This window comes from Jaculus jaculus, chromosome 9, assembly GCF_020740685.1.
Source record: "Jaculus jaculus isolate mJacJac1 chromosome 9, mJacJac1.mat.Y.cur, whole genome shotgun sequence".
Classification (NCBI taxonomy): domain Eukaryota; kingdom Metazoa; phylum Chordata; class Mammalia; order Rodentia; family Dipodidae; genus Jaculus; species Jaculus jaculus.
The window spans coordinates 122,817,508-122,830,709 of NC_059110.1; the positions used below are offsets into that span (position 1 = coordinate 122,817,508).

A 13,202-nucleotide genomic window follows, 5' to 3' on the forward strand; every position below is an offset into this window, starting at 1 on the left:
CTGGGTTCCTATAGCGTCCTCAGTGCAGCCCCTGTCCTCACCACACCTACCTGGGTGTCTCTAGGGACCTGGCCATCACAGCCACATTCATGTCTCCTGTGTCCAGCACGGCTGGGGCATGCAGTACCTCATGACCCCTCCTCGGACTATCCTGATAGGTCACATGCCAACCTTTCCTGATCTTGGTTGAAAAAACGATTGGAGACACACTGTAGCTATCCCAAGCAAGACCTGAATCGACATCCACATTTGGCTGGAGGACAATCAAGATTTGGGGCCAAAATTCAGAAAAGCCCAGTCCCTGAGCTGTATTTTTTTTTCCCTGCCTTCCTTCCTTTTTGTGTGTAGAACACGCGTGTGCTGTGGTGTATGGGGTGTGCATGTGTGTGCAGATGTGCATACCCCATGTGTGTGCACACAGAGGCCAAGGAGAATGTCAGGCGTCCTTCTCTTATCACTCCTTTACATAGTTCCTTGAAGTAGAGACTCTCCCTCAGCCCAGAGCTGTGTGTCAGTCAGCGAGACCCAGGGATTCTCTATCTCCACCCTCACGCCCAGGCCTGGGGTTACACACGTGTGAGGCCATGTCCAGCTCTTTATTGTTGTTGTTGTTTGTTTGTTTTCCTTTTCAAGGTAAAATCTCACTCTGGCCCAGGCTGACCTGGAATTCACTATACCGTCTCAGGCTGGCCTTGAACTCATAGCGATCCTCCTACTTCTGCCTCCCAAGTGCTGGGATTAAAGGAGTGAGCCACCAAGCCCGGCTCACGTCCAGCTTGTTACTTGGATTCAAACTTGGCAGTATTTAGCCTAAGAGGCCCTCAGGCTTAAGTGGTAAGTGCTCTTAACCGTTGAGCCTTCTCCCTAGCCCAAGCCCTGAGCCTTTTAGCTGGTGGTTCTAGAGCTCAGCTCCGGAGCCTGACTCCCACCTTACACCTTGTCCCTGCTCCTTTCTACCCATCAAACCATCACCTCAAGGTCACGGGACAAGCGCTGGGAGCTCTGCCCTGTGCCTGCTGCCAGCTCCTTCGACGACCAGCCTCCTTGGGGCCCCTGCCTGGTGTCTGCAGTTTATATTTGCTGGGGGACATCTTTATGCTCAGTCTTGGGCCTCCAGAAGACTCAGGCACCGAGTCAGTTTTGGGGGAGCTACAGACCCAGATTCTTGGCTGAGGCACAGGCTGGTGTGGGGGAAGAAGACAGCAACATAAAAGCAGGGTCCTTCAGCTTGCAGGCCATGGGCACTTCTAGTTGTCCCCTATGGATGAAGAAGAAAGGCACAGAGAGCTGAGGAAGCCAGCACAGATGAGGCTGGCTTAGCCGGGCACGGCTGGCTTAGGACCCTATCAGGCCATCTGCTTCTTCTCCACTCACCAAGTTGGCAGCAGCCCGTGCACCTCCCCTCACAGTGACTTAGCAGAGCTAACCCCCAAAGCTAGAGCTTCTGGCTGGGCATGCACTGGGGAATCAGGGAAATGAAGTTCAGGCATGTCCTCTCTGCCCTGGGGAACAGAGGCCTCAGCTCCCAGCACAGCCCTTTCCCGGCCTTAGTTAAGAGTTCTTATTAATCAGGCCTGGGGGTGCACACTTGTAAGCCCAGCCCTCGGGAAGCTGAGGAGGGCTGAGAGTTTGAGGGCAGCTTGGAATGCACGGTGGGACTGTCTCAAACAAACAAACAAACATCAGGCTCGAGAGGCCTCAGTGGATAAAGCACTTGTCACACATGCATGGCCACCTGAGTTCAGATCCCCTGCGCCCACAAAAAAGCTGGACACTATGGGCAGCCTTGGAATCCCAGTATGCCTGGCGCAGGACGGGAGGCAGAGACAGGAGAATCTTCTGGAAGCTCTGCAGCCAGCTAGTCTGGTGATCACGGTAGCCAATAAGAGACCCTGCCTCAAACAAGGTGGAAGGTGAGGACCTCCCAAGGCTGTCCTCACACAAGCTGTGGTCGCGGGCTGCTGTGATCCCAGAGTGCCCAGAACAAGAAAGAAGGCAGAGGCAGACTTTCTGGAAGTTTGTCAAGGGAAGGGTGAGGAAGAGACCCCACTTGAAATGAGATGGAAGGTGACAGACCTGAAAGCTGTTCTCTGACCTCCACACGTCCACCGTAGCATGCTCGTGTGCATATTCACATGCATGAACATGTGTGCCCACGCAGCGAATGAATCAGCGTGAAGTAATACCACAGGCCCTCACTGAAGACAGTGTTGTGCATTGTCCTGCTGGCAACGTACATGGGGAGCTGCGCGGGCTCTGGGCTCTCTGCTCACACATTCATTCAACAAACTTTAGCTGGAGGACTTCCTGGTGATGTGGTGGGCGCACTTAAACACCCAGAGCAAAGCCAACCTGAGCCCCAAGAGTGCACTTGAGACTCTGTTCATTCATTCCCCTGCCTCAGGGTCACTCAAGCCAGGGAGTGAGGACTCTTGTTTCCCACCACAGTGGCAGGATCATTAGTCCTCAGCTAGAAAGGTGGGCCCGGCCAGGCATTGTGGCACACGCCTTTAATCCCAGTACTCAGGAGGCGGAGGTAGGAGGATCACTGTGAGTTCAAGAACACCCTGAGACTATGTAGTAAATTCCAGGTCAGCCTAAACTAGAGTGAGACCCTACCTCGAAAAAAAAAAAAAAAAAAGAAAAGAAAAGAAAAAAAAAAAAAAGTTGGGCCTGGCCCCCCTGCCTGCTGGGAACACCAATTCATACCCAGCAACTCTAAAGACACCCCTGCCTGAATCCAAGCCATTTTGGTCACTGCCAGCTCCCTGTGTGCTCTCCAGTTTTTTTTTTTGTTGTTGTTGTTGTTTTTTATTTGAGAGCGACAGACACAGAAAGACAGAGGGAGAGAGAGAGAATGGACGCATCAGGGCCTCCAGCCACTGCAAACGAACTTCAGATGCATGTGTTCCCTTGTGCATCTGGCTAACGTGGGACCTGGGGAACTGAGCCTCGAACCGGGGTCCTTAGGCTTCACAGGCAAGCTAAGCCATCTCTCCAGCCCCTCTCCAGTTATTGCCTGGGTCAGTGGGTTGGCCTTTTTATTTGTGTCCTAGCCACAAGCCACTCTTGTGCCTCAGCCCACCCCACCCCACCTAAAGTTCCTGACTAATCTTCGCCGATGTCTGCTCTCCACTTCTGCCAAATTCAGCCTTCCACTGGACACCACCTTCCCCACCCTACTTCCCACGGAGTCCCTCTGGTCATCCTTCAAAATGTAGGCCCGCTCTTGTCCCTCCTGTGGCCTATGCCATACAGGCCTACTATGCACCCCAAATTCCCAAAAGGTTTATCTTCCTTTCTGCAACCTTAGCAGACATGTAGGGTTCTGCGATCACCCTCAGAGGCTCTCCCACCCGCACTGGTTTTCTGAAGGCTCTTGCTGAGTTCCTGAACCTGCAGCCACCCTAGTGAATATCCTTTCCATTGCTTGAAGTAGGGCACCAGCGGGACACCTTCTGGGTCCCTGCACTCATGCGTGGGCTGCTCCCCACCCTTGGCACTCCAAATGCTGTAGACTGGGGTACTACCTCACGCCCACTCGCGAAAATCGCTGAGTCACGTTTCAGGTACGCAGCCCCGGGGAGCCAGGACTCCAGGACACCTGGATGCGCCTGGCTCTGCGGGAGCGCGCTCGGGGGCTACAGGGCGCGGGTCTGCGGGAGCGCGCTCGGGGGGCTACAGGGCGCGGGTCTGCGGGAGCGCGCTCGGGGGGCTACAGGGCGCGGGTCTGCGGGAGCGCGCTCGGGGCTGCAGGCGGCCGGCCGGGCGGCCAGCTGCGTACTTGCCCGCTGTCCCGGTCGGAGGGAGCCGGGAAGGAGGAGACGCGCGGGAATCCCAGCGGCTGCCGCGCGCGCGCGCGCGCACTGCGTCCTGCCCGCCCCTCATCCCGCACAACCCCTCCTCGTTCCTCTCGATGTTCCTCTCATTGTCTGCTTCCGTTCCATCGGCAAGTCCCTCTTCTCTTCAGGGCGCCGGCTCCCCGCTTCCACGGGTCTCCAGCCGCCGAGCCTCGAAGGTCCTCGCCCCACGCGCCGCGGAGGAAAAGCAGGCGTGGGGCGCCCCCTCGCGGCCGCAGGCGGCGTCGGAGCAGGGGCCAAAGCTGGGGCTGGGGGACGAACAGAGGGGCGCCCCATGCCCTCACGCCTCTCCTAGAGATCACCTCGCATGCGCACATACAGGGAGGGCTGTTCTGAGGTTATTTATGCACCACCATGCCTGGCCCTCTCCATCTTTTTAGTATGAAAATTTGTTATGGCCTTCAATAAATGGTAAAATTACATATCTGTCAAAGAATTGCTTTAAAAGATATTTTCTTGGGATGGAGAGATGGCTCAGCGGTTAAGGCGCTTGCCTGAAATGCCTAACAACCTGGGTTCAATTCCCCAGTACCCAAGTAAAGCCAGATGAACAAAGGGGTGCCTGCATCTGGAGTTTGTTTGCAGTGGCTGGAGGTCGTGGCACACTCATTCATTTATTCTCTCTCTCTCTCTCTGCTTGCAAATAAATAAAGTAAATTTATAAATTTTCTTTTGTTTTGTTTTGTTTTGTTTTGTTTTGTTTTGTTTTGTTTTGTTTATCAAGGCACTGTCTCGCTCTAGCCCAGGCTTGCCTGGAATTCACTGTGTAGTATCAGGGTGGACTTGAACTCACAGCGATCCTCCTACTTGGGCCTCCCAAGTGCTGAGATTAAGGCCATATGCCACCACATCCAACCTCTTATAATTTTTTAATCGGTCATGGTTGGTCTGTATATCTATTTTATACACTTATATACCCTAGTCATATTAAATTTCTCAGGTATGGGCTGGAGAGATAGCTTAGCAGTAAGGTACTTGCCTGCAAAGCCAAAGGACCCAGGTTCGATACCCCAGTACCCACATGAGCCAGAAACACAAGATATATATAGCATGTGTCTGGAGTTCATTTGCAGCATCTGGAGCCCTGGCATGCCCATTCTTTTCCTCCCTCCCTCCCTCTTTGTCAAAAAAAAAAAAAAAAAAAAGCATCAGGTGTAAAGGAGTCATAAGTGGTAAATGTTTAAGAAGCTTTGGTTTAAAGAGTAGAGACAAGGGGCTTGCAAAGCCTTTCTGCCCGAGTTCAGTCCTCCTTTCAATTTCCAAGCCACCTGTGTAAAACCAGACCCCACACTGATTGCTTGCAGTGGCAACACACACACACAGATGTGCAAATAAATACATTAAAATAAAGACCACCATGCACCAGCTGAGGTGGCGTATGAGTGACATGCATACATTTTCACAGGCAGTCAGCCTGGGGTATGTGTGCTGAAGCATTTCATGCTGGTGTCACCACGTTCCCGGTACTGCTGGGCCTCTCTGTAGCCCGTGTGCTCATCTCACAACAAACCGTGGGCAATGTGTGTAAGCAAATGCGTGCTGTGGGTGTGAAAGGAGTATGGTTGTGTTAGTGGGGTGAGCGTGGTGGGGAAAGGACATTGATGGCTAGCTAGAATGAAACCCTACCTCAAATAATAATAATAATAATGATAAAGTCAATAGGAACATTTCCCCCCAGGCCTAGGAAATACCACCATGTAGACATCCAGTAGCAGGATAACAGCTAAATATCTTTTTTTTTTTGGCTGTACTGGGTAGTATCCAACCAAGGGCCTTGTGCATGCTAGCCAAGCACCTGTGAGCTGTATTCCCAGCCCTCTTTTTTAAATTTATTTTTTATAATTAACAACTTCCATGATTGCAAACAATATTCCATGGTAATTCCCTCCCTCCCCCCCCCCCCACTTTCCCCTTTAAAACTCCACTCTCAATCATATACCCTCCCTCTCTCAGTCTCTTTTTTATTTTGATGTCATCATCTTTTCCTCCTATTATGATGGTCTTGTGTAGGTAGTGTCAGGCACTGTGAGGTCATGGATATCCAGGCCATTTTGTGTCTGGAGGAGCACATTGTAAGGAGTCCTACCCTTCCTTTGGCTCTTACACTCTTTCTGCCACCTCCTCTGCAATGGACCCTGAGCCTTGGAACGTGTGATAGAGATATTGCAGTGCTGAGCACTCCTCTGTCTCTTCTTCTCAGCACCATGATGTCTTCTGAGTCATCCCAAGGTCACCGCCATCTGAAAAGAGAATGTTCTTTAATGAAAAAGTAAGGGTGGTGTTAATATATAGGTATGAACATTAAAAGAAGTGCTTACTGGGCAGTTTGATGAGCATAGTATATACATTTAGCCAGACAGCAGCAGACGTTACACTCCTAGGGCTCATGACTACCCCTGTTGTAGGTTTTCAGTATCAAGGATGTATTCCCTCCCATGGAGCAGGCCTCCAGTCAAATTAGAGGGCAGTTTGTTTCTGCCATAACAGACATGCCACTATTGCACCTGTTGGCTCATTTGCCCTGGCTGGCCAAATATAAGGTTTCCCAGGCCTCTTTTTACATTTTATTTTATTTTATTTTATTTTATTCATTTGAGAGAAAGAGAGAGAATGAGTATGCTAGGGCCTCTAGCCACTGAAAATGAACTCCAAACACATGTGCCACTTTGTGCATCTGGCTTTATGTGGGTACTGGGAAATCAAACCTGGGTCTTTTGGCTTTGCCAACAAGCACCTTAATGGCTAAGCCATCTCTCCAGTGCCTACATTTTATTTTGAGACAATGTTTTACTACCTGTCTATGCTGGCCTTCTATTCTCTCTGTAACCCAGATAGGTCTTTACTTGTGACCATCCTGCCCCAGCCTCTTGGGTAGCAGTGATTATAGGGCTGTGACACAGGCCTGGATAAATCTCCTTGGCCTCTTTTGGCACTTTTTTTTTTTTTTTTTTGGTGGGGGGTTTCTAGGTAGGGTCTCACTCTGGCCCAGGTTAAGTTGGAATTAACTATGTAGTCTCAGGGTGGCCTCAAGCTCCTGGCGTTCCTCCTACCTCTGCCTCCCGAGTGCTGGGGTTAAAGGCGTGCGCCACCACATCCAGCTTTGCACTTTTTTTTAAAAAAAAAATGTTTAACAACCTCCTTACATATACACCATATATCATGATCATAATTCCTTCCCATCACCTTCCCTTTCTTCTTTTCCCTATATCCCTCCACTGAGTCTCTTCTCCCCAACTAGTTTTTCTTCTATTTGGATGTCTTTTTATTTGTCTATTTATTTGTTGAGAGTGTGTGGGCACCGCAAGTCCTCTTGTCACTGCAAACATTAACTCCACATACACGCACATTTTGTACTAGAGGATTGGACCCCAGGACATCAAGCTTTGCAAGCAAGCACCTTCAATTGCAAAGCCATCTCTCCAGCCCCTGATGTCATCATTTCCCTTCTATTATGGAACTCTTGTGTAGGTAGTGCGAGGTTATGAATGTCAAGACCACTCTGTCTGTGCGACAGTATTATAAGTAGATGTACCCTTCCTTTGGCTCTTACATTCTTTCTGCCGTGTCTTCCACAGTGGGTCCTGAGCCTTGGAGGGTGTCTCTTTTGGAACCTTTTTTTATTTTTTATTTTTTGGTTCTTCGAGGTAGGGTCTTTCTCTAGCCCAGGCTGACCTAGAATTCACTATGTAGTCTCAGGGTAGCCTTGAACTCACCCTACCTCTGCCTCCCAAGTGCTGGGATTAAAGGCATGTACAACCATGCCTAGCTGGAACATTTTTTTAAAATGAATTTATTTATTTATTTATTTATTTATGTGAGAGAGGCGCATATATATGTGTGTGTATGTATGTATGTATGTATGTATGTGTGTGTGTGTGTATATATATATATATATATATATATACATATATATATATATATATATATATATATATATATACACACACACATACATACATACACATATATATATATGGAGAGAGAAAGAGAGAGAGTGTGTGTGTGTGTGTCCTGGGGACTCAAACCTGGGTCCTTTGGCTTTGCAGGCAAGTGCCTTAACCACTAAGCCATCTCTCCAGCCTATTGGATTTTTTTTTTTTTTTGAAACATTTATTATTTGAAACAGGGTTTTTCTTTGTAGCTCTGGCTGGCCTGGTACTCACTCACTCTGTAGAGCAGGCTAGTCTTGAACTTGTGTTGCTCCTCCTGCCTCTCTCTGCCTCTCAAGGCGTGCTCCACCATGTCTGTCCCCATCCATCTTATTCCTATGAAATGTGTCAGGAACTGCAGCTGCTCTTTGATCTCCAGGCACAGAGGCCTTATCGTACGGGCTTGGTGAAGCAGACTTTAGACACGTAGGCATTGTCGAGAAAGTTTTATTTTCCGTTTATAAGCTTGTGTCTGCCTGAATAAACTTGAGCCTTGATCAGAACTTGTCTTGGCTCCATTCCTTGTGTTCTTGTCTCAGATCCATTCCCACTCCTTCCTTCGGGGTTTGTTTCTAGTCTTGTGCTACAGGTCAGCACACAAATGTATTTTAGTCTTTAATAAATGGTAAAGTCATATGTATACTAAATATCTGCTTTGAATTGTATTTATGATTTATTATCAGTAAATATTAGATCTCTATCCTTATTTTATATACTTATATACCTCTGTCATGTAAAAATTTCTGAGGCAGTGGCCGCGGTGTGGGTCGGGCCTGGCTGATGACGGAGAAGTTTGACCACCTGGAGGAGCCCCTGGAGAAGTTTGTGGAGAACATTCGGCAGCTTGGCATCATCATCAGCAACTTCCAGCCCAGCAGCCAGGTGGGGCTCAGCCAGAAGCTGAACTTCGTAGTTATGGGCTTACAGAATATCGATAAGTGCACACAGCAGCTTCGTGACATCACCGTGCCTCTGGAAGTTTTTGAATACATAGATCAAGGTTGGAACCCCCAGCTCTACACCAAAGAGTGCCAGGAGAGGGCTCTAGCCCAAAATGAGCAAGTCAAGGGCAAGATTGACACATTGAACTTTCCAAAGTATTTCCAGAAGACATGGTGAGGATCATCCACCTTCCTAAGCGAGCAAAGAACCTCTTCTTTTGCGAACCGTCATGACTGAGCCAGAGGAAGCTGTGCGGGACTGTGCCGATGCCTTCCAGCGAGTGTAGACTGGCCTGTCCTCTGCCTGCTGTCCCCGGTGTTGACCTCACACGGGACTCTGGCCTCATGCCTCTGCAGCCATCGCCTAGGGGTCCCACCTCCTCAGTGTGGTTGCTTTCCTCCTCTGTGGGGTGATGGGACAGGAAGACAGACTTGGACATACTGAATGTGGTTGATGATTCTGTTTAGCAGTTTTCTTTTTTTGCGTACTCTTTCTGTTACTAGAAAATTAACAATCATTTTTATATTTCACATTTCCAAATGTAGTGTATAAAAAATATGGAACATTAGACATAATAAAGTCTTTAAATCGCAAGCTGCATGTGGTGGCGCACACCTTTAATCCCAGCACTCAGGAGGCAGAGGTAGGAGGATCATGAATTCGAGCTCAGCCTGGGATGACAGAGTGAGTTCCAGGTCCACCTGGACTAGAACAAGACCCTACCTCAAAAGAACAAACAAACAAAAATAAATAAATAAATAAAGGGCACCTGACGCAGGTGTGGAACGGTATCTGAGCATCCTGGAAGCTGGGGCACAAGGAACCATAGTTTGAGTTGAGCTTGAGTTAATAGGAAAAACTTTGTCCCCAAAAGAAAGAAAGAAAGAAAGAAAAAGAAAAGGAAATGGAGGTCTGGGGATATGATGGCTCATTGACTAAAATGCTTGCTGAGCACACCTAGGTACCTGACTTCACAACCCCAGAATCTACACAAAAGCCAGATGCTGTTGGCTGGCATCTGTAATCCCAGTGCTCCAATGGCAGGAAGGGAGCCCATCTCTCCAGCCCAATTAAAAAGAAAAGGAAAGGAAAGAAAACTAGAGAAAGAGGGTCATCCATCCATTTTGGTAGTTTCCTGAAGTTTACTTGCTGAATTTGTAATTCTAGGGAACATACATTACTGTGACCTGCTCTTACGGTCGTTTCCATCACAGCAGAGGAATTTTCAGCATTGCTACAGGGCCAGGAAACATTAATTTGGAGAAGTTTTACATTTGATTCCTCAGCGGGAGCAGGAAGTCTGGAGTTCGGAAGTTATCAAACTAAAGAACACAGCATGGGGGGGCAGGAGTCCTGCGTCTCTCCCTCCCTCCTCCTCCCCTTCTTCCTGCCTGCCCTCTGTGAGTGGGCAGTGGGGCGTTTAGCTAGGTGATGGAGCAGAGTCAAGGTCTCTGAGTCCACAACTGAAATAACACTTGTCCCTTCGGCAAAAGTAGCTTGTTTTGTGTTGACTATCACTGGAGATTTGTAAGTTTTACTGATTTAGCACCTACTTGTCAATACATGCCTGACATTGCCTTAGAAGAATTTAAACTCATTTGTTTTTCATTCTGTCCTCCCCTCAGCGGATAGATTTGTCATAAATACAACCTGCTTTTCACAGTGGACTTTCTTGAAAGTCAGATTGGCAGCTTTGCATGACAGCAAACAAAACTCCTGAGCTACCCCAGCAGGGTAGTCAGAGGAGGCGGCCTTGGCCTTATCCTCTGGGGCCAGCTGTGTTGACTCAGCGCAGCTGACAAGACCCAAGCTTCCCTCATGCACAGAAGGGGGGCAGCAGCTGCCCCTGACCCCCAGTTTACCATGAGGATTTCACGGGATAATGCAAGGATGGTGCTCGTAACACATGAGCAAACGGAAGGAAGCTCTCCATGCATGGGAGTAAGCTGCCAATTACACTTGGACATCGGAGGAAATTTGAAAAACTCCAGAAAGGCAAACATAGTTTCTTCCTCTTTTGAATGTGCGTGTGATGTGTGGTATAAGCACTTGTGTGTGTCCACCCCATGTGTGTGTGAGCATGGAGGCCAGAGGAGAACATCAAATGTCCTTCTCATTCACATATTTTCTTTTTCTCTTTTTTCTGTTTTTCAAGGTAGGGTCTCACTCTAGCCCAGGCTGACCTGGAATTCACTGTGTAGTCTCAGGGTGACCTCAACTCATGGCGATCCACCTACCTCTGCCTCCCGAGTGAGTGCTGGGATTAAAGGCATGTGCCACCATGCCTGGCTCATCCACATATTTTCTCAGCCCGTAGCTGCAGTTTGACAGGGACCCCCAGCCATTCTCTGATCTCTTCCCTCCAGAGACTAAGATTACAAATGTGTATGGCCATGACCAGCCTTTTCTATGTAGGTTCTGTGGAGTAAAACTTGGATGGGTCTCCAGCCTGAGATGCCTTCCTGTGTAAGGGGCAAGCACTCTTTCTAAAAACTTTTTTATTTTTTCTAGGTAGGGTCTTACTCTAGCTCAAGCTGACCTGGAATTCACTGTATCTCAGAGTGGCCTTGAACTCATGGCAATCCTCCTCCCTCGACCTCCAAGTGCTGGAATTAAAGGTGTGCACCACTACGCCTGGCTTGATAATCCTTACATACAAAATGTATTTGTATTTTATTTATTTGCAAACAGAAAAGAGGAGGGAGAAAATGGACGCTCCAGGGCTCCTTGCCACTGCAAACAAACTCCAGACACATGTGCTTCTTGGAGCATCTGGCTTTATGTGGGTACTGGGGAATCGAACCCAAGCCATCAGACTTTGCAAGCAAGCACCTTTAACAGCTGAGCCATCTCTCCAGCCCCAGAAGATGTATTTTTATCACAGTCTCCTCCCATCTTACCACCACTATCTCATACCCCTTCCAGTGAACCCCTTCCTCCCTCCAAGCAGTCCCTCTATTACTTGGTACTTTCTTCATTTTATTTTTGCCTTCTTTCATCATCCATGACAACATGCTCATGGGCCCAATATTGTGTAGGTAACAATAGTTGCTGTGAGGCTGTGAATGCAATGATCACCACAGGTCCACAGCACATTCCCAAGACTCCACCCCACTCACTAATTCTTCCATTCTTTCTGCCACGTCTTCCACAATAACCCCTTGAGCTTTAGTGGGTACACAGAGATGTCTCATCTGTGCATCTGGCTTATGTGGGATCTGGAGAGAGATTGAACATGGAACCTTACGCTTCACAGGCAAGCGTTTTAACCACTAAGCCATCTCTCCAGCCCAGGAGTCTCTGATACAATGCAAGACTGAGAGAGCTTAAGTGTTAGGATCAGGCCCCCCAGGATGCTCCCTCTGCATCCCGCAGCCTTCTCATTCTGTTTCACTGAACCTAAGATTAAGTTTTCCTCCATTTGGGACTCAGATTGTCCAAGGAGCACGGGGAACAGGGAAGGGAGTAGCAACAATAGGTTTTCTAGAATCAGGTCCAGAATTTCCAGCCCCACAAGGGGGCCTGACCCACTAGCTTCTCCCTATCTTCAGCCTGGAGCTGTGGTTAGTGAAGCAGCAGTGGTCTGCAGCTCTGCAGGAAAGGTGCTTTTAGGCCTACAAGCATGCATGCCTCCTCATTCCCTTTTTGGAAAATGTTAGGTGAAAGGGCCAATAGACACCGCAAGTCCCCGGTTCACCAATGTCAAGCAGGCATCTGTGTGACCCACTCTGGAGGGAATCTAATATTAAGACCCTCACCTTAAAATGTGATCAAGAGGTTGGGGGAGCTGGGGATGGTTCAGTGGTTAAAGGTAAACTTGCTTGTGAAGGTTGCCTGCCTAGGTTTAATTCCCTGGCATCCACATAAAGCCAGATGCTCAAAGTGGTACATGCATCTTGAATTTGTTTCCCGAGTCAGGAGGTCCTAGTATGCCTATGCTTTCTCTCTCTTACAAATAAATAAAAATACTTTTAAAATGTGATATAGGAGGTGTGAAAGATGGCTTAGTGGTTAAGACACTTGCCTGTAAAGCCAAAGGACTAAGTTTCCATTCCCCAAGACCCACATAAGCCAGATGTACAGAGTGGTGCATGTGTCTGTAGTTCATCTGCAGCAGCTAGAGGCCCTGGCATACCTATTCTCTCTTTCAAATATCTCAAATAAATAAAATGTGATACAGGAGAACAAATTTGCCCTCTTCCCCAGCCTTTTTAAAAAAATGTTATTTGCATATGTGTGTATGTGTGTGTGTGTGTGTATGGATGGGTCAGGGACTCTTGCTGCTGCAAAAGGACACCATATACTTGTGCTGCTTTTTGTTTGCTTGAGTGCTGGAGAATCAAATCTGGGCTGGCTGACTTAGTAAGTAAGCACCTTTAACCACTCACTCCAGCGGCCTTTTGTTTGTAGCCAGGGTTTCACTCTAGCTGGTGGGCCTGGAACTCACAACGATCCTCTACCGCAGCCTTTC

At 48.4% G+C, this 13,202-nt stretch overlaps 1 protein-coding gene across 1 annotated transcript; it reads left to right on the forward strand.

The window, feature by feature from the left end:
* The first annotated feature begins 8,569 nt into the window (after nt 1-8,569).
* On the forward strand, nt 8,570-8,908 carry LOC101605220 (mediator of RNA polymerase II transcription subunit 10-like). Its single transcript, XM_045159568.1, has one exon. It carries the CDS (start codon nt 8,570-8,572, stop codon nt 8,906-8,908), a length of 339 nt encoding a protein of 112 aa, XP_045015503.1.
* Nucleotides 8,909-13,202: the final 4,294 nt, after the last annotated feature.